At 48.6% G+C, this 18,511-nt stretch overlaps 1 protein-coding gene across 1 annotated transcript in view; it reads right to left on the reverse strand.

Moving 5' to 3' along the window:
- CPAMD8 (C3 and PZP like alpha-2-macroglobulin domain containing 8) overlaps window positions 1-18,511 on the reverse strand; it is a 99,532-nt gene that overhangs the window by 20,346 nt on the left and 60,675 nt on the right. Inside the window, exons 23-27 of the mRNA XM_027084581.1 lie at window positions 16,481-16,532; window positions 8,868-9,166; window positions 8,051-8,276; window positions 6,269-6,445; window positions 2,884-2,965 (exon numbers count right to left, since the gene is read on the reverse strand). Of these exons, the coding sequence (XP_026940382.1) occupies window positions 2,884-2,965; window positions 6,269-6,445; window positions 8,051-8,276; window positions 8,868-9,166; window positions 16,481-16,532 (836 nt within the window). The remainder of the gene's footprint in view (window positions 1-2,883; window positions 2,966-6,268; window positions 6,446-8,050; window positions 8,277-8,867; window positions 9,167-16,480; window positions 16,533-18,511) is intronic.

Consider the following 18,511-nt stretch of genomic DNA (forward strand, 5'->3'; position numbering starts at 1 on the left):
CTGCTCCATGTGGAATAAAATCCAAACTCCTCCCGCTGCTCAGTCTGGCCCTGCCACCCTCTCCTCCCTCACGTTGGGCCACTCTCCTCCTCATCTGTGCTGCTTCAGCCACACTGGTCTCCTTCTGTGGCTCAAACTCGTCAAGCTCAGTTCTGCCTCAGGGCCTTTGCACAGGCTGTTCCCTCTGCCTGAAATCTTCTCCCCTTGGATTTTCATACAGCTCCTCTCTCATCTTCTTCAGGGGACCTCTTCAGGGGCACCTTTCCTGACCACCCCATGTAACTGTGTGCCTCATCATACCCTACCCCCTTAGCATGCTTCATAGATATGAGAAAATATATAGGTGATGTAGTAGCTTTAAAATATATCCACAAATGCCTTGCTTCTTTTCCTTTCAAGCAGTAGAACCCAATTTCCCCCCTTCTTGAGTATAGGCTATACATAGTGACTTGCTTCTAAAGAACTTAATGTGGTGGGGACTTCTTGGTGGCGCAGTGGTTAAGAATCCGCCTGCCAATGCAGGGGACACAGGTTCAAGCCCTGGTCCAGGAAGATCCCACATGCTGCTGAGCAACTAAGCCCATGCACCACAACTACTGGGCCTGCTCTCTAGAGCCTGCGAGCCATAACTACTGAGCCTACATGCCACAACTACTGAAGCCTGCGCACATAGAGCCTGTGCTCTGCAACAAGAAAAGCCACCACAGTGAGAAGCCCCCACACCACAACGAAGAGAGTAGCCCCCCGCTTGCTGCAACTAGAGAAAGCCCGCACACAGCAATGAAGACCCAACACAGCCAAAAATAAATAAATAAATTTTTTTTTTTTTAAAGTAGAATGTGGTGGAGGTGACAGTATGACTTGGGAAACCAGATGATAAAAGGCATGTGGCATCCTCCTTGTTTTCTCTCTTGGAGTTTTTATTCAAAGGGAAGTCAGCTGCCATGTTGTAAGGACACTCAAGCAGCCCTATGGGATGGTCTTCAGTGAGGAACTGAGGCCTCCTGCCAATAGCCATGTGAGAGAACTAACTTGGAAACAAATGCTCCAGCCCCAGTCAAGTCTTCAGATGATGACAGCCCCAGCCAACACCCTGACTGCAACCTTGGGAGAGATCCTGAGCCAGCAATGCTAGCTAAGCTGCTCCTGAATTCCTGACCCGCAGAACTGTGACTAAATGTTTGTTTTAAATGGCTATGTTTTGGGGTGACTTGTTACACAGCAGTAGATAACCATTACATCTTGTACAGGGTCTCTCTCTCTTGGGCAATGAGCTCCTGGAGGCAGGGACCACGTCTTTCTAGTTCTCTCAGGAGTAAGAAAAGAGCCTGGCACATAGTAGACACTTGAATAAACAAACAAATGAATGAATGAATGAACACTGGATGCACCGGAACCTATCTATAACAGACCCTGAGTTTTAAGGAAGTTGAGGAGGTTGGACTGGATCCTGGACTCCCTGGCCAAATATTTAGGGAGAGGTGCTAACAGGGTATCCATCCCAATGGGTACCTGGCACTGTAATGAGCATGCCTGCACCCTTATCCTACTGCCTACCCGATCCTAGTCCAGAGAGGGATGTGTGGTGAGGAAACAGGTTCAGAGAAGTTGAGCATCTGGTCTAAGGCTGCCGCAGTTCACACGAGACAGAGCCTGGGTTTGCCCAGCCCCAGGGTGGATGCTGTTGCCATTGTCCTGTGCATCTGCAGTTTCGTCCTACAGGGAGGTTTCACAAGGCTAAGGGGGAGAGGCAAGCTGCTGGGTGTCACATTTCCATGACCACAGCAGAACTGGTCTTTTCCTGCTCAGTGTGTGTGTGTGTGTGTGTGTGTGTGGGTGGGTGTGGGTGTGAACTGTGGGAGGGCATACAAAGGTCACAGCTCACTATTTCTGACCGGTGGAGGCCTCTGGGAGCTGCCAGGACTTGCCCAGGTTTCAGAGAGTGACTCAGTGGCTTTGGCCAATCCCGCAGGGGGGGGGCCTCTGCTTGTTAGTGCATGACTGCGGTCTTGCCTCATGGGCTGTCAGCAAGGCAGGGCCCTGGGACCAGAACTGGGTCAGACGATTGGCTTCTGGGGACTGGGGGGCTGAGCAGGTCATCAAGGCTGGGCCCCTCGGGAGCCAAGCGAGTGACACTGCACCGCAGCGTGGGCTCAGCCAGCCGTGTCCCTGTTCCCCCGGCCCCTGGCACTGACGCTGGGCCAATTTAAGGACTGGATACTGTCCATGCCCATAGCTGCTGCAGGCGCCATCAGGGTGTTGCTCTGAGAAGGAGGCCTCACTAGGGACAGAAAGTTCGGGTGCCCCACTTCCTCAGTAAGCCCCAAAGTGGACGAGGCAAATCCCTGATGATGCCAAGAACTGCTGTGGCCCAAAGATCTCAGGGAATAAGACCCAGGTACACCCAGGCCCTCCCTGCTCTGGTTGATCCTGAAAGCCAGAGGGAGCCGCTCACAAGGGAAACCGGACCCCAGGACGTGCCTCCAGAACCCCACAAGCCAGCTTAGAGGCAGCGGTCTGGCCTCTCCCAGCCCATCCCCTCCTGCTCAGGGTCACCCCATTCCTGGGTCCCGTGGGCTCTGAGGAGGACCAGAGCGCCAGGACCCATCCTCAAGGGGCCAGAGGGCAGGGGTTCAGTTCCTGGGCCCTGTGGCAGCAACAGCAGAAGGAGTAACAGTAACTGTCACCGCCGCCAGCTCCACCATGCACGGGCCAGGCAGAACCCGCCCGCCACCCCAACAATCCAGACCTGTAAACCCCAGGGGCTAAGACCATGGCCATCTCCATTTCCCATGCAGGCTCCTGGCTACGCTGTGCTGGACATGAGAATGTGACTTCAAGTGGAAGAACCTCAGCAGCCGTGCCTGGGGAGTGAGGACTCACCACATACTCCCCGACTTGTCCCGCTCCCCGAAAGCACTATAGGAGCCATCTTGGTGCTTGTAGGTCAACTGTCTCTGGTAGCCTGTGGGGCAAGAAGAGGGGACAGCACCCTGGTGAATGGCTGGCCAGCCAACGTCTTACCCCAGGACCCTGAAACAATGCCACACCCACATCGAGGGTTCCTGAGACTACCCCATGCCCATATCTGGGGTCCTTGAAACTGCCCCACGCCCACAGCTGGGGTCCTTGAAACTGCCCCACACCCACAGCTGGGGGGATTGAAACCTCTACTTTATTCTTCTTTTGTTTCCTGATATCGCCCCTTTGTGACTCCTGGTCACACACCGGCCCCTCAGTCATACCTGGGGCAGGGGTTGGTCAGTGAAATGCACCATCTCCAGGCGCCCTCGAGCTTGGTTTGCTCAGAGCAAGGGAGCAAGGAGGGACAAGAGGGAGGGAGGTCAGGTGGGCTACTGGGGCCTCCAAGGCTGGGCTGGGCGGTTGTTCTTACTGTGAGGGCAGCAGGGGGCATGAGTGGAGGGGGTGAGGGGAGCAGGGGAGGGGTGTGAGGGGACAAATGTAGTGGGTGGATCGTAGGGTCCAGAGAGGAAGCAGAGAAACTGGGCAGGTGGGGACTGTCTAGGCGAGCATGACCATGGGCTTGGAGCGGGTGGTGGGGACAGGCAGGGAGGGGTTCTGCGGTATAGGCAGAGCTGCCTTAGCTGAATAAGATGTGAAGGAAAAGAAGAAGGATGCCGAGGGCATCTAGGTTTGCGGCCTGAAAGGCAGGAAGGACGGAGCTGTGCCCATGGACGTGGGGAAAGAGGCAGGAGGAACTCTGAACTGGGTGGACAGTGTCCCCTATCCCGCCAAATTAATGTCCACCTGGAACCTCAAAATGTGACCTTATCGGGAGTGAGGTTCTTTGCAGATGGAATTATGTTCCTGGATTAGGCTGGACCCTAAATCCAATGACTGGTGTCCTTCTCAGAGGAAAGAAAGGGAAACACACAGATATAAAAGGGCTTGTGGAGACGGAGGCAGAGAGCGTGGTGATGTGTCCACAAGCCGAAGAACACCTGGAGTCACCAGAATTCCGCCAGGACAGAGGCCTGGGACAGATGCTCCCTCGGAGCCTCCAGACGGAATCAACCCTGTTGCCACCTTCATTTTGGACCTCTGGCTTCCAGAACCATGAAGGAATAAAGTCCTATTGTTCTAAGCCACCCAGTTTGTGGTACTTTGTTACGGCAGCCCCAGGAAACTAACACCAAAGGTTTGCCGGAAAACCAGGGGGTCGGGGGTTAATCTGGGGCTTGTTGAGTCTGAAAGGCCAATTGGCTGATAAGCCTCAGGTCTAGCTGTCCTGGGGCGGGGGGGTGTCCAGGCTGCCACTCACCCATACAGGTCATTGCACTCCGGGTGGCATTCAAGGGCCTGAGCCCAGATGAGTCCACTGAGGTATGCCTGGCCCTGGGAAGCCAGGGCCCATCCACCTCCAAGACCCTCACAGCACATGAACCTGAGCCCCCCGTCCCCACGATGGACCAAGCAGACTTGGGGTTCTGGGAAGTCTGCGGTCAGCCTTCTTGAAGCCAAACCTTCAGCCCACGGCAACCCCTGAGTTCTCTTTTCATCTGAGAGTTGTATGTTCTTCATAGTACGTTTTTTCATTTTCTCATCCACAAGGACAGATGGTTCTAGATCATCAGGACTGCCCTTGGAGTAGAATAACTGCGGGAACCGTAACAGGCCAGGAGGCAGGGACCCCAGACTCGCCTTAGGAAGCGAGATTTTCACGTGCCTCAGTTTCCCCATCTGATAGGGGCCAGCATCGTCTGAGCCAGGCACCCGCGGGTCCTTTTCGGTGGCAGAAATTTCCAAGGTTGTGCCTGTGGGTTCTCATCTCCCTCTGGCTGGGTCTAGTGCCCTGGCTGCCCCTCGTGCCCAAGTCCAGGGGAGCCTGCAGTCTGAGAAGCCCCCACCACTTGCCCCTATGAGGTCTTGGGCACCTCTTCACTCCCAGGACCTTCACTTTGCTCATCTGGGAAATGGGGACCATCAGTGTGGAGGCTGCCGGGAAGGCAACTCAGGGCAGCGTGGATGGAGCGGTACTTGCCTGGCACAAGATGGATGCCAGCTTCAGAGCTGGGTCCAGCCCCTTCCACGTGCTCCTTTCACTTCAGCTCCAGCCCAAGGCTAGAAGCAGAGCCCAGGAGGCCCCAGGACCTTGGGATCAACTGACAACTCCCTTGTTACACAGGTAGGAAACCAAGTTACTGAGAAAAGCAGGCCCTACCCGAGGACACAGAGTGGGAATCCATGACAGAAGTGAGACCCCACTTCCAGCCTCCCACCCCCTTCCTCCTACCTGTGGGGCCTAGATGTGCAAAGTGGGTAAGACAGGGCCCTCAGAGGCCTTGTCCGCCCCCCTGCCTCCGCCCTCTCCGCCATAAGGCTGTTCCCTATCCTAAGGACCTGAGTCATGGCAATGGAAGATGTTCAGTGCTGTGTTATTTATATTTGAAGTTCAATGCTGCTTTGTTTATTTCTGAAGAAGTTCAGTGCTGGTGGTTTATTTCTGAAGATGTTCAGTGCTGCATTATTTAGAAAAAAAAAACTGGAAATAACTCCAGTATGTCCAAAAGCATAGTTCAGTATGTTGTGCTCCATAAATGCACGTGTTGAAGAAATAGTGTAGTCTCCAAAGTGATTATGAACTGAACACATCCTGAGACCCAGCGATTTCACCCCACAGAAATTTGGACGTGTTGTCACCAAGTACACTAAGAGGGTGATTAATGGCAGCACCATTCTAAAATCCCTGAGTTGGAAGCTGCTCCAAAGCCCATCAACAGACACACTGACTATGGTCTCCCCACACAGCAATGGAGGTGAACAGACCACAGGTCCCCACAGCCCAGTGGACGAATCTTATGCACACAGTGCGGGGTTGGGGGTGGAGGGCACGCCATAGGATGCCATGTTATGAGACACCAAGAGTGGCAAAGCTAACCTTTGCTCCTGGAGGGCAGAGGAGTAAACCCAGAGCCAGCAAGACAGGGAGGTTATGGGGATTTTTTTCCCTTTCCAGATGTTTTTTATAATGCTATTATACTGCTCTGGCTGTTCAAAATATCTACATTTTTAAAAGATGCTATTCCTCTCCCCATGGCTGATTACCAGCATTCAGAGCCTTTTCCTAACAGGTGCAGATACCAGGTTCCTATTAACAGGGACCCCATCAGGCCACCCAGAGTGGCCTCTTTCACCCACTTCTTTGCCTTCTTCTACATCCGCCGCACTTGGCATGTGAGCTGCCCCCCAGCATGGTCAAGGCTACCTGCAGTCCCACGCCCTCCACCCAGGCAGTGTCCCCGAGTACCTTGCACCAGGTAATCAGTGGTCTCCCTTTCCACCTCAGGGCTGAGCTGTCGGGTTTTCTGGAGATACTTTAGGACAAAGACGTTGGGTGCAAAGTGGATCATGTTTTGCTCTCCGCAGCCAAAGGGCAGGCGCAGGTGGTTACTGAGATGGTTCAGAGTTGGCCCCATGACATCTCCTGGTGGGAAGAAAAAGAAGGATGGGCTGGGGACTGGCCTCACCCAGTGCCCTGGCTGTCCTACGGACAGCTTTCCTTAGAGAGAGCCCACTTGTGGCCTAACACCAGCAACCCATCCTCTGATTGCCAGTGCTGCCCTTTGAAACTGGGCTGCACCCTTGCCCAGTCAGCCTGCTTGGTCTCCTGGCTTTGGTGAACACCCACTGGCCCTTTCCTCCATACCTCCCTCTGTGTTCTTTAGTTTTAACTCAGGTGTTCTTTCTCTACCTTTTCATTATGTTAAATGCTCTTTCTTTTCTGGCTTTTTAAACAGGTGCAATTAAGGCTATACATTTCCCTCTTAGTACAATTTTGGCTGCATCCCACAGACATTAAGATGTCAATCCAGCCATGCGATTCCATTCTAAATATTTTTTCTAACTTCCAATATGAAATGTGATTTTCTCTCTAACCGTATTTAGATTTTTTATAAAACTCTTCCTACATGTGTGGTATTGTTGGTGTGTTTTTAAAAGTTCTTTTTTTCTCTTATTTCTGACCTACTGTGTCCTCATCTCTTCAGTACCCTGTCTTCCTCTCTCTGGCCTCTATGCCCCAAACGTTGCTGATGGGCCCTCCAGAATCCCCACTGTCCCCTGATTGCACCTCCCTTCCTTCCTCAGCCCCACTGAGGCTGCTACTGCTCTTGCAGCCTCCTCTTGTGGCAGGGCGCACCTGGTTACTTTCTCATCACCCTTCTCTGGGTTTTCCAGCTTCTTCTCCAACCTTCCATCCCACTGTGCTGATGACACTGACTGGCACACAAGTCCCTGCCTTCACCTCCTCTCCACTGTTGTCCATCTGCCTTCTCCCCTACATCCCTCACCTCCATCTGTGCCACTCATCCCCAAGGCCACATTTGAGTTTATCTCATGCTTCAGAAGTCATAAACTCCAATATCCTCTGATCTGGTCACAACCACCACCCTGCCCAGGCCCCAGGGCTTCCATCCTCTGATGTCAGAGAGACCCAAGACCCCCTCCTTCAGGCCTGTCTGCCTCCTCCTGGCGTCTCACCCTTCCAATTCCCAGCACTAGTGGATCACACAGTCCCCACTTTCCACTTCTATGCCTGGGCTATGGGAGACAATCCACAGCCCAAGAGATCCCTGGCCACAGCCTCTTACCCCTGCTCAGTAAATGCTCTAAGCATTTGAAATGGTCCTGCCCACTCAGCTGGACACCCAGAAGCCCCGCCCTCCACCCCATACCTGGTTAACTTCACCTGGCCTTTCAGCCTTCTTGTATATCACCCCAGACCCACTGCCCTCATGGAGTTTACCACCCACCCTCCCGGTTGCCCCACACAGGGCAAGGACCTGCCTTCTCAGCCAGACTAGGAAGCCCTGAAGGTCGGGTTTGAGGTCATCTCTGAGTCTGGCCCCAGCGCCCATCATGGAGAAGGCACTAGAAGCTGCTTGTCAGGTGAGTGGGTGTGTGGTTGGAGGCCCTGGGGCACAGGTCCCCAGCAAAGCCTGGTATGAGACTGAGCCCAGAGTAAACACTTGTCCCTTGGCCTGGGTTCTTGCTCCTGTCCTCCCCAAATCAGGCTGCAGGGCAGACGCACCTATGATGGCAGCGGCTGCACGCTCAGACCCAGGGATGGCGCTGTGCGGGACCCCCAGAGTGAAGGCTTCGCTGTAGCTCTCATCTACTTCCACCTTCCTCCAGATGCGGAACTCGCCCACAGAACCCCAGCCAGTGGAGAAACCGATGAACTGGACCTCTGGTGTCTTGGGGAGGGTCCAGGCCATGATGACAGAGTCATTGGTTGGCTCTGGACCATGGCCCACCTGGAAAAAGAGGCCAATGCTGCTGGATGCTGGCAGGAAGCGTGAAGCCGTGCTCAGACATGGTCAGAGGCCTTGGCCACGCTCATAGGTTGGGGCGGGGTTCTCAAGGGGTCAGAGATGAGAGAAACTAGAGACCACACTGTTCATGAAACACCCAACAGAGACACAAGTGTGGCATCTGCAGGTTCCAAAGTACCTCTGGATCTTAGCATATGCCTGGCAAACTCCTCTATTTGTACTTCAAAACCCCACTTGGCTATATCCCTCCTCTAGGAAGCTGTGTCAGCTGCTTCTTTCTATGTCTCCTTTGCTTGGCCCAGAAAGAGTCCACAGTCCCCATTTTACCTGTTCTATCCACTTTCTTTCTCCCTCACCACCCACCACCCTTCAGCTCCCAGATCCCTGGGCACTTCCTCCGCCACAGCTCTCACCACCTGTTTTTTGTACGTAACTCCAGGCAGACTGTGAGCAACTTGAGAGCTGCCTTGTGTTTCCCCTCTCCCCTCCCCACCCCTATGACATGTATCAGGAAGCAACAATGCCAGAGGGCCAGGAGGTTCCCGTGCCCACCCCAGGCAAGCCCAGCCATGCCTGGATGAGCCCGCTGTGCCAGCTGATCCAGAATATTCTGAATTCATCCCAGGAGAGGATCTTGGCTGTGTGTGTGCTGGCCACGGGCTCGCCCATCTTGCTGGTGGAGATCCAGGACCTGGTGTTCTGGTGCCCTCCCAGAACGATCTCGATCATGCCTGCCGTGTCCTGGGGTCCTGGGGACAAGGCCACGCGGGCATCGTTGTGGGCTCGCACGGCCACATCAAAATGGGTGAGGCGCAGCGGCCGCTGCACATACTGGAACTCGTACTTGTTGGGTGTGGAGATGTGGACTCTCTCTGGATGGAGGGAAGGAGAAGGGGTGTTGAGGGGGCACCGAATCATCCTACCCCCACCCCCCGCCCATGCCCAGAGCTGAGCATCGGGACCTCAGGGGGCCAGCCTCACTGTGACTCCCCATGAAGCTGCAGGAAGCATGGTGGAACGGAGCTGGCTTAATGACCGTTTTGTCAATAGCACACAAAAGACGAAATGCTCACAGAGATAAATCCTACAAAAGACGCGCAAGACCCATAAGCTGCGAACTGCAAAATGCTGCTGAAACTAGAGACACAATGGAGAGCTAGATCATGTTCGTGGGTCAGAAGATAATACTGCAAAGATGTTAATTATTCCCCAAACTGATTTATAGATTCGATCCAATCCCAATCAAAATCTCAGCAGAGTCTTTTGAAGAAACTGCCAAGCTGATTCCAGAATTTATATGGAAACTCAAAGGAGCTAGAAGAGCCAAAGCAACTTTGATCAACAAGAACCAAGTTTACTCACACCCTCTGACACTGAGACGTACTCTAAAAGCTAGAGCAATCACCAGAGTGTAGCACTGGTGTCAACATGGACAAATGCTCAAGGAACAGAACAGGGAGTCCAGAAATGGACCCACACGTGTATGAGCGACTGATTTTCAACGAAGGTGCAAAAGCAATTCAATAGCAAGAGTCTTTTCAACAAATGATGCCAGGACAACTGGGCCTCCAGATGCATAAAAAGGAACACTGATCCATACCTTGCATGGGCTCCAAGAAGTAACTCGAAACAGATCATAGCCATTTTATGAATGTAAAACCTAAAACTATAATACTTTGAGAAGAAAATGTAGGGTTGGGCAAAGATTTCTTAGATAAAACAACAAAAAATAATCCATAAAAGGAAAAAGTGATAAGCCGGGCTTCATTAAAATGAAAACCTTCTGTTCTTTAAAAGACACTATTCATCCAATGATGGACACTTAGTTTGCTTCCATATCCTGGCTATTGAAAATAGAACTGCAATGAACATTTTGGTACATGATTCTTTTTGAATTATGGTTTTCTCAGGGTATATGCCCAGTAGTGGGATTGCTGGGTCGTATGGTAGTTCTATTTGTAGTTTTTTAAGGAACCTCCATACTGTTCTCCATAGTGGCTGTATCAATTTACATTCCCACCAGCAGTGCAAGAGGGTTCACTTTTCTCCACACCCTCTCCAGCACTTATTGTTTCTAGATTTTTTTTAACATCTTTATTGGGGTATAATTGCTTTACAATGGTGTGTTAGTTTCTGCTTTATAACAAAGTGAATCAGTTATACATATACATATGTTCCCATATGTCTTCCCTCTTGCGTCTCCCTCCTTCCCACCCTCCCTATCCCACCCCTCCAGGCTGTCAAAAAGCACCGAGCCAATATCCCTGTGCCATGCGGCTACTTCCCACTAGCTATCTACCTTACTGCGTTTGTTAGTGTGTATATGCCCATGACTCTCTCTCGCCCTGTCACAGCTCACCCTTCCCCCTCCCCATATCCTCAAGTCTGTTCTCCAGTAGATCTGCGTCTTTATTCCTGTCTTACCCCTAGGTTCTTCATGACATTTTTTTCCTTAAATTCCATATATATGTGTTAGCATACGGTATTTGTCTTTTTCTTTCTGACTTACTTCACTCTGTATGACAGACTCTAGGTCTATCCACCTCATTACAAATAGCTCAATTTCGTCTCTTTTTATGGCTGAGTAATATTCCATTGTATATATGTGCCACATCTTCTTTATCCATTCATCCGATGATGGGCACTTAGGTTGTTTCCATCTCCGGGCTATTGTAAATAGAGCTGCAATGAACATTTTGCTACATGACTCTTTTTGAATTTTGGTTTTCTCAAGGTATATGCCCAGTAGTGGGATTGCTGGGTCATATGGTAGTTCTATTTGTAGTTTTTTAAGGAACCTCCATACTGTTCTCCATAGTGGCTGTACCAATTCACATTCCCACCAGCAGTGCAAGAGGGTTCCCTTTTCTCCACACCCTCTCCAGCATTTATTGTTTGTAGATTTTTTGTTGATGGCCATTCTGACCTGTGTGAGATGATATCTCATTGTAGTTTTGATTTGCATTTCTCTAATGATTAGTGATGTTGAGCATCCTTGCATGTGTTTGTTGGCAATCTGTATATCTTCTTTGGAGAAATGTCTATTTAGATCTTCTGCCCATTTTTGGATTAGGCTGTTTGTTTTTTTGTTATTGAGCTGCATGAGCTGCTTGTAAATTTTGGAGATTAATCCTTTGTCAGTTGCTTCATTTGCAAATATTTTCTCCCATTCTGAGGGTTGTCTTTTGGTCTTGTTTATGATTTCCTTTGCTGTGAAAAAGCTTTTAAGTTTCATTAGGTCCCATTTGTTTATTTTTGTTTTTATTTGCATTTCTCTAGAAGGGGGGGTCAAAAAGGATCTTGCTGTGATTTATGTCATAGAGTGTTCTGCCTATGTTTTCCTCTAAGAGTTTGATAGTTTCTGGCCTTACATTTAGGTCTTTAATCCATTTTGAGCTTATTTCTTTGTATGGTGTTAGGGAGTGTTCTAATCTCATACTTTTACATGTAGCTGTCCAGTTTTCCCAGCACCACTTATTGAAGAGGCTGTCCTTTCTCCACTGTACATTCCTGCCTCCTTTATCAAAGATAAGGTGACCATATGTGCGTGGGTTTATCTCTAGGTTTTCTAAGCGTCCATTATCGGATGAATGGATAAAGAAGATGTGGCACATATACACAATGGAATTACTCAGCCATAAAAAGAAACGAAATTGAGTTATTTGTAGTGAGGTGGATGGACCTAGAGTCTGTCATACAGAGTGAAGTAAGTCAGAAAGAGAAAAACAAATATCGTATGCTAACGCATATATATGGAATCTAAGAAAAAAAATGGTCATGAAAACCTAGGGGTAAGATGGGAATAAAGACACAGACCTACTAGAGAATGGACTTGAGGATATGGGGAGGGGGAAAGGTAAGCTGTGACAAAGTGAGAGAGTGGCAGGGACATATATACACTACCAAACGTAAAATAGATAGTTAGTGGGAAGTAGCCGCATAGCACAGGGAGGTCAGCTCGGTGCTTTGTGACCACCTAGAAGGGTGGGATGGGGAGGGTGGGAAGGAGGGAGACGCAAGAGGGAAGAGATATGGGAACATATGTATATGTATAACTGATTCACTTTGTTATAAAGCAGAAACTAACACACCATTGTAAAGCAATTATATTCCAATAAAGATGTTAAAAAAAAAAAGAGTGTGTCGGTAAAAAAAAAAAAAAAGACACTATTAAGAGAATGAAAAGACAAGCCACAGACTGGGAGAAATACCTTTGCAAAGCATTTATCTGATAAAAGACTTGTATCCAGAACACATTTTTTAAATCTCTCAAAACTCATTATAAATAAACAACTCAATTTTATTTAATTTTATTTCACTTTGGCTGCACCATGCGGCTTATTAGATCTTAGTTCCCCAACCAGGGATTGAACCCACACTACAGCAGTGAAAGCACTGAATCCCAACCACTGTACCACCTGGGAACTCCCAACAACTCAATTTTAAAAAGGTTAAAAGACACTTCACAAAAAAAGATAGACTAATAGCAGATAAGCATATGAAAAGACGCTTAACGTCATTAGTCATGATGGAAATGCAAATTAAAACCACAATGACATACCACTAGACACCTATTAGAATGACTAAAATTAAACAGACAATACTAAGTGTTGATAAGAATGGGGCAGAACTGGCTTATCCAGTGCTGGTGGGAATGCAAAATAGTACTACCACTTTGGGAAACAACTGACAGTTTCTTAAAAAGTTAAACACATATCTACTACATGAGTTAGCTATTCCACTCCTAGACATCGACTCAAGAGAAAGGAAAACACATCACCCATACAAAGACTTGTGCATGAATGTTCAAAGCAGCTTTATATGAAATAGCCCCAAACGGGAAATAACTTGAAAAAATAACATTCAAAAAGTGAATGGATAAACAAAGTGTGACACATCCATCCAATGGACTCCTACTCAGCCTTAAAATGACTGAATTATTGACACACACAGTATGGTTGAATCTCAAAATTATTATGCTGAGTGAAAGAGGCCAGACAAAAAGAGGACATTCCGTATGATCCCATTTATATAAAATTCTAGAAGGTGCAAAGTAATCTATAGAGAAAGGAAGCAGATCAGTGGTTCCCTAGTGGCAAGAGTGGACAGGGTGAGAGAGTTCAAAGGGACGTGACTTTAGGGTTAATGGAAATCTTCATTATCTTAATTGTGGTGATGGCTTCACAGATGTACACATATGTCAACATTTATCAAACTACCCTTAAAATATGTCTAATTTATTGTATGTCAGTTATACCTCAATAAACATGTTAAAATGTTACTGACCTGACTTTGAATACAAATATATTTGGCCTAGTGTTGATTATGATAAAAGAAGTACGAACAACATATAAATGTCCAATAATGTTTCAAAATGTTCCATAATGATCAAATTTTGGAGCAGTCCTTTGATAGAGCATACTGAAGCTGTTTTGAAATGCTGTTTATAACGACTTTACAATAACAAGGAAAAGTTCTCAGGATGTGCTAAGTGAGAAAGGCAAGATATAAAATTACATAGCTCATGAGTCACAACTATGCTAAAACAAACAATAATCAATCCGATGAAAGTGAATATAACAAAATGTCAAAAGAGGTCATCTTTGGCTATGAACCACAGGAGATAGTTTCTGTCTTTCTCTCTTTCTAAATTTTCTCTAATACACAGGTATTGCTTTTTCCTTTCCCAATTTTTAAAATTATGGTAAAATACACACAATGTAAAATTTGCCATCTTAACCATCTTTAAGTGTACAGTTCAGTGGCATTAAATACATTCACATTGTGCAAACATCACCACCATCCACCTCAAGAACTCTTTTCATCTTGTAAAACTGAAGCTCTATACTCATTAAACAATAAACCCCCATTTTCCCCTCCCCCCAGCCCCTGGCAACCACCACTCTACTTTCTGACCCTATAGTTTTGACTACTCTAGGGAGCTCATATAAGTGGAATCATATGGTATTTGTACACATGCATTGCTTTTTTAAAACGTTTTTAATTTAAATTTTACTGGGATAATTATAGATTTATATGTGACTCTAAGAAATAACACAGAGAAATCTGTGTACTCTTGACCCAGTTTCCCCAATGGTAACATCTCACAAAATTCTAGTATAGTATCACTAACGGCATATTGGCACTGTTACAATCCTCATTCAGATTTCTCCAATTTTATTTTATGGGAGAAAAATAAATGTTGCCATTTTATCATCAGTCCCACACCCTTTCTCCGTGCCCTAACAACCATCTCTAAAATTTTGTCATTTCGAAAATGTCATATAAACAGAATCTTTTATGTACCCTTTTAGGATTTTTTTTTACTCAATCCACTTCATCCAAGTTGCTGCATGTTATCAATAGTTTCTTCCTTTTTACTCTGGATAGTATTCTAAGATATGGATGGACCACAACTTTTTAACCATTCACCCACTGAAGGACATCTAGACTGTTTTCAGTTTGAGGCTATTGCAGATAAAGCTGATATGAACAGTTGTATACAGGTTTTTGTGTGAACATAAGTCTTCATTTCTCTGGGATAAATGCCTAAGAGTGTAGTTACTGATGGGTATGCTGATGGCATGCTGTCTTTTAAGAAACCATCAAACTGTTTTAAGAAACCACCAGCAGTGACTGTACCACTTTACAATGTGTGAGAGATCCAGTGTCTCCACATCCTGGCCATCTTTTGGTGCTATCTCTACTTTTTATTTAGTCATTCTGGTAGGTGTGTACTGATAACTCACTGCACTTCAATGTGCATTTCTGTAATGGTTAACAATGTTGAGCACCTTTTCATGTGTTTATTTGCCATCTGTACATCTTCTTCGGTGAACTGTTTATTTCTTTTGCCCATTTTCTAATTGGATTGTTTGTTTTATTTACTGTTAAATTTTGAGAGCTCCTTATATATTCTAGATCCTAGTCCTTTGTCAGTTCTGGGTTTGGAAATATTTTCTTCCAGTCAGTAACTTGAATTTCCCCGCGTTAACAGCATCTTTCACAGAGCAAACGTTTTTCATTTTGATGAGGTCCATGTATCAATGTTTCCTTTTGTCATTCATACTTTTGGTAATATGTCTAAGAATTCTTTACCTAGCCCTAGATCCCAAAGATTCCTCCCATGTTTTTTTTTCTAGAAGTTGTACAGTTTTACATGTAAGTTCGTGCTCCGTTTTGAGTTCATTCTTGTATAAGGTATGATCTTTCAGTCGAATTTCATGTTTTTGCCAATGGATGTCCAATTGCTCTAGCATCATTTGTTGAGAAGGTTCTCCATCCTCCATTGAATTGCTTGTGCACCATTGTCAAAACTCATTTGAGCACATATGTGATGTATTGCTATTTACTGAAAAAAGGGAGGGGGGGGATGTTAAAGGAAGCCTGTGTCCAGAGTGTGCTGTGGGTCAGGGGACCTGTTGTGCTGAATGCTTTGGGAACAAGGAGGTGGTACACCTAGAAGGTAGGCATCACCAGGGGACTCCACTTCAGATCCTCTGCTGTGCCTCTTGGCAAAACCTGCCAGGTGAGTGCCCAGTGCCAGGCCCAGCCCAACCTCCAAGCTGGAGGGCTCTTTGGGGAGGGACTGGATGGGGAAGGGGCAGACCCTCCCATAGGCAGCTCAGACTCATGTTCCTCCCAGCACTGCCCTGACCCCACAAGGCAGAGGTGTGGACAGACCTTTGTCTGGCCACTCCACCCACTGGGCACTCTGTGCCCATTTCCTGTTCACAGATCATGGGCAGATATAATGTCAATTTCAGGGGATCAAGATGGACCCCAGATCTCACACTTTCTGGAACCCACCTTAATTTCCCGCATCCTCCTTTGCTATCCCTGGGTTCTGGGTCACCCTCATTCCCACAGCTTTCCCATGATGTGACTCTAAGACCTCCTTTCCCCAGACCCTGGGTGAGGAGCCCAGGGCCCAAGGACAGCCCTACGCCTGACGGCAGTCTCTTCTCATTGGTGCCTGCAGTCTACCATCGTATGTGCTCACTTCCTGCGTGGCAGATGCCCAGTCCTCACTCTGGCTTACAGGTGCCCCCAACTGGGACATATCAGTGCTTTGCTGCTGTGTCCCCAGCTCCCAGGGATGGTGGGTGTCCACTCAGCAGCAGGAAAGCTGCCGAAGTACAGGGGTAAGGGCCAAAGTCCTTGGCAGGGTGGGCACGGGAACTCACCATTGGGACAGAAGAAAGCGCTGTAGGTGTATGACCGGGGGGCTCCTTCAGGCTGAAACAGAGAAACGGGGAGAACTGAGAAATGGGGGGCGGCAGCCAGTACAAGGGCGAAGCCGCCCTCCCACGGCAGCAGCTCTGAGTGTGGATCCCGCGGGGTGATACCACGACCACAGGTGCACAGAGATGGACCAGGTCACCTACCTCCCATGCCCAGATAGGGAAACTGAGGCTCACTTCCCCTTCTCTGGGCTCTAGTCAAACAAACTCACCAACCGCTCCTAGACTTATCATGCTTCTCACACCCCCATCCTACCCTCCCACCCACCCCTTTGGCCCAGCTCCAAGCCCAGCTGCTCCCTGTGGGCAGAGAACACTATGACTCGAAGGCTGCCAGGATCTGAGGCCCCATCCAATGTCCAAGAGCACTGAGAAGGGGGCACCCAGGTCTGTCAAGGACGGGGTCTCTGTCCCACTGTCCGATGCATCCCTTGTCTCCTGTCCATCATGCTCCTGCTTCCACCCCTTCCACAACGTCCCCCAAATAATAGAAGGCAGCCGGCTTGTTCTCTTATTTATTTATTTTTAAAATTTATCTATTTTTGGCCACACCACGCGGCATGAGGAACTTCCCCTGACCAGGGATCGAACCTGTGCCCCCTGCAGTGGAAGCGTGGAGTCTTAACCGCTGTACTGCCAGGGAAGTCCTGGCTTGTTCTCTTAAAAGGGAGCACTGGGAATTTAACCCGATACACCTTGTGGGCTTTCATCTGACCGGAACAGCCCCTGTGGGGCTCTCGCTTTTCCAGATCTCTTTTAGCGCCATCAGCAAATTGGTGAGCTGGGGCCACCTGAGGTCAGACCTCAGACGGTTAATGCTTGGCCACTGCAGCCAGGCAGCCTCCTGGGGTCCCAGCTCCTCCTACTGTGAGGATCATTTTATCTGCCAACTTGTGTAAGCCAGGGCATGCCTAAACATCTGGCCAAATGTTACTTATGGGCATCCCTGTGAGGACTTGTCTTAAAGGAGTCAGCATTTGAATTGGTGGACAGTGATGTAGATGGCCCTCCCCAACGTGGTGGCCCCCAAACACTCCATTGAGGGCCCAAATACAACAACAGGCAGAGGAAGGATGAATTCTCTCTCTGCCAGACTGCTTGAGTTGGGGCATCAATCTTCTCTGCCCTCGTTGCTTCTGACCTTCAGACTCACAGATGGCAGACTTCTCAGCCTCCATGGGGACTTCTCAGCCTCCATGATCGCGTAAGCCAATTGCTTATAATAAATCTCTTCCTAGAGAAATGTATATGTCCTATTGGCTCTGTTTATCCGCAGCACCCTGACTAATACACCCACTCCTTGCTGGGTGACCAAGGGCCACTCACTTAACCTCTCTGGACCTCTATTTGTCATCTCTAAGACGGGGGCGATGAAGGCGCCGACCTCACCGTGACGTGAGGGTTAGGCGTATTTCAGACAGAGCCTGGCATCTTTTCAGTGCTACTCAACAGTCAGCTCTTGTTAGCGTTTCTCATCCCCCTCTTCCCCCCACCCCCGCCCCCAGTCCTCTGTTGAAGCTGCAAAGATGGGCGTCATCCATCCTGGGTCTGTACTGATGAGTCCGGGAGGCACCTGTCTGGATCATGTCCACTTCCTGCTATCATCCCGGGGCCACGCCTAGGAGCCTGCACTGGGTCCTGCCTCACCCACGCAAGCCACAACCTGACACCCACACTGCACACCTCGCTAGCAAACCTTTAGCAAAACCACCTGTGGTTGATGCTGAGCTGTCCAGCAGCCGGATTGTCATCTCACGCCCAGAAGGCGTGACGTGGAGCCCACAGGCCATCTGCTCAGCCACAGGCTCCAGGGTGATCCCCCGAGATTTCGCTTGGACTTCAGCAACCCCCTCACCGGTCTATCAGCTCAGCCCCTTGTTGGAAAAGGGGCTGAGTCACTGGACAGGGCCTGGCCATTGTAAGCCCATGATAGCTATACAATCATAAAAATGATTCCTGACTCAGGTGTCTATC

The sequence above is a fragment of the Aethalodelphis obliquidens genome, unplaced genomic scaffold (genome assembly GCF_003676395.1).
Source record: "Aethalodelphis obliquidens isolate GAN/ISIS:26980383/991018 unplaced genomic scaffold, ASM367639v1 scaffold53, whole genome shotgun sequence".
NCBI lineage: Eukaryota > Metazoa > Chordata > Mammalia > Artiodactyla > Delphinidae > Aethalodelphis > Aethalodelphis obliquidens.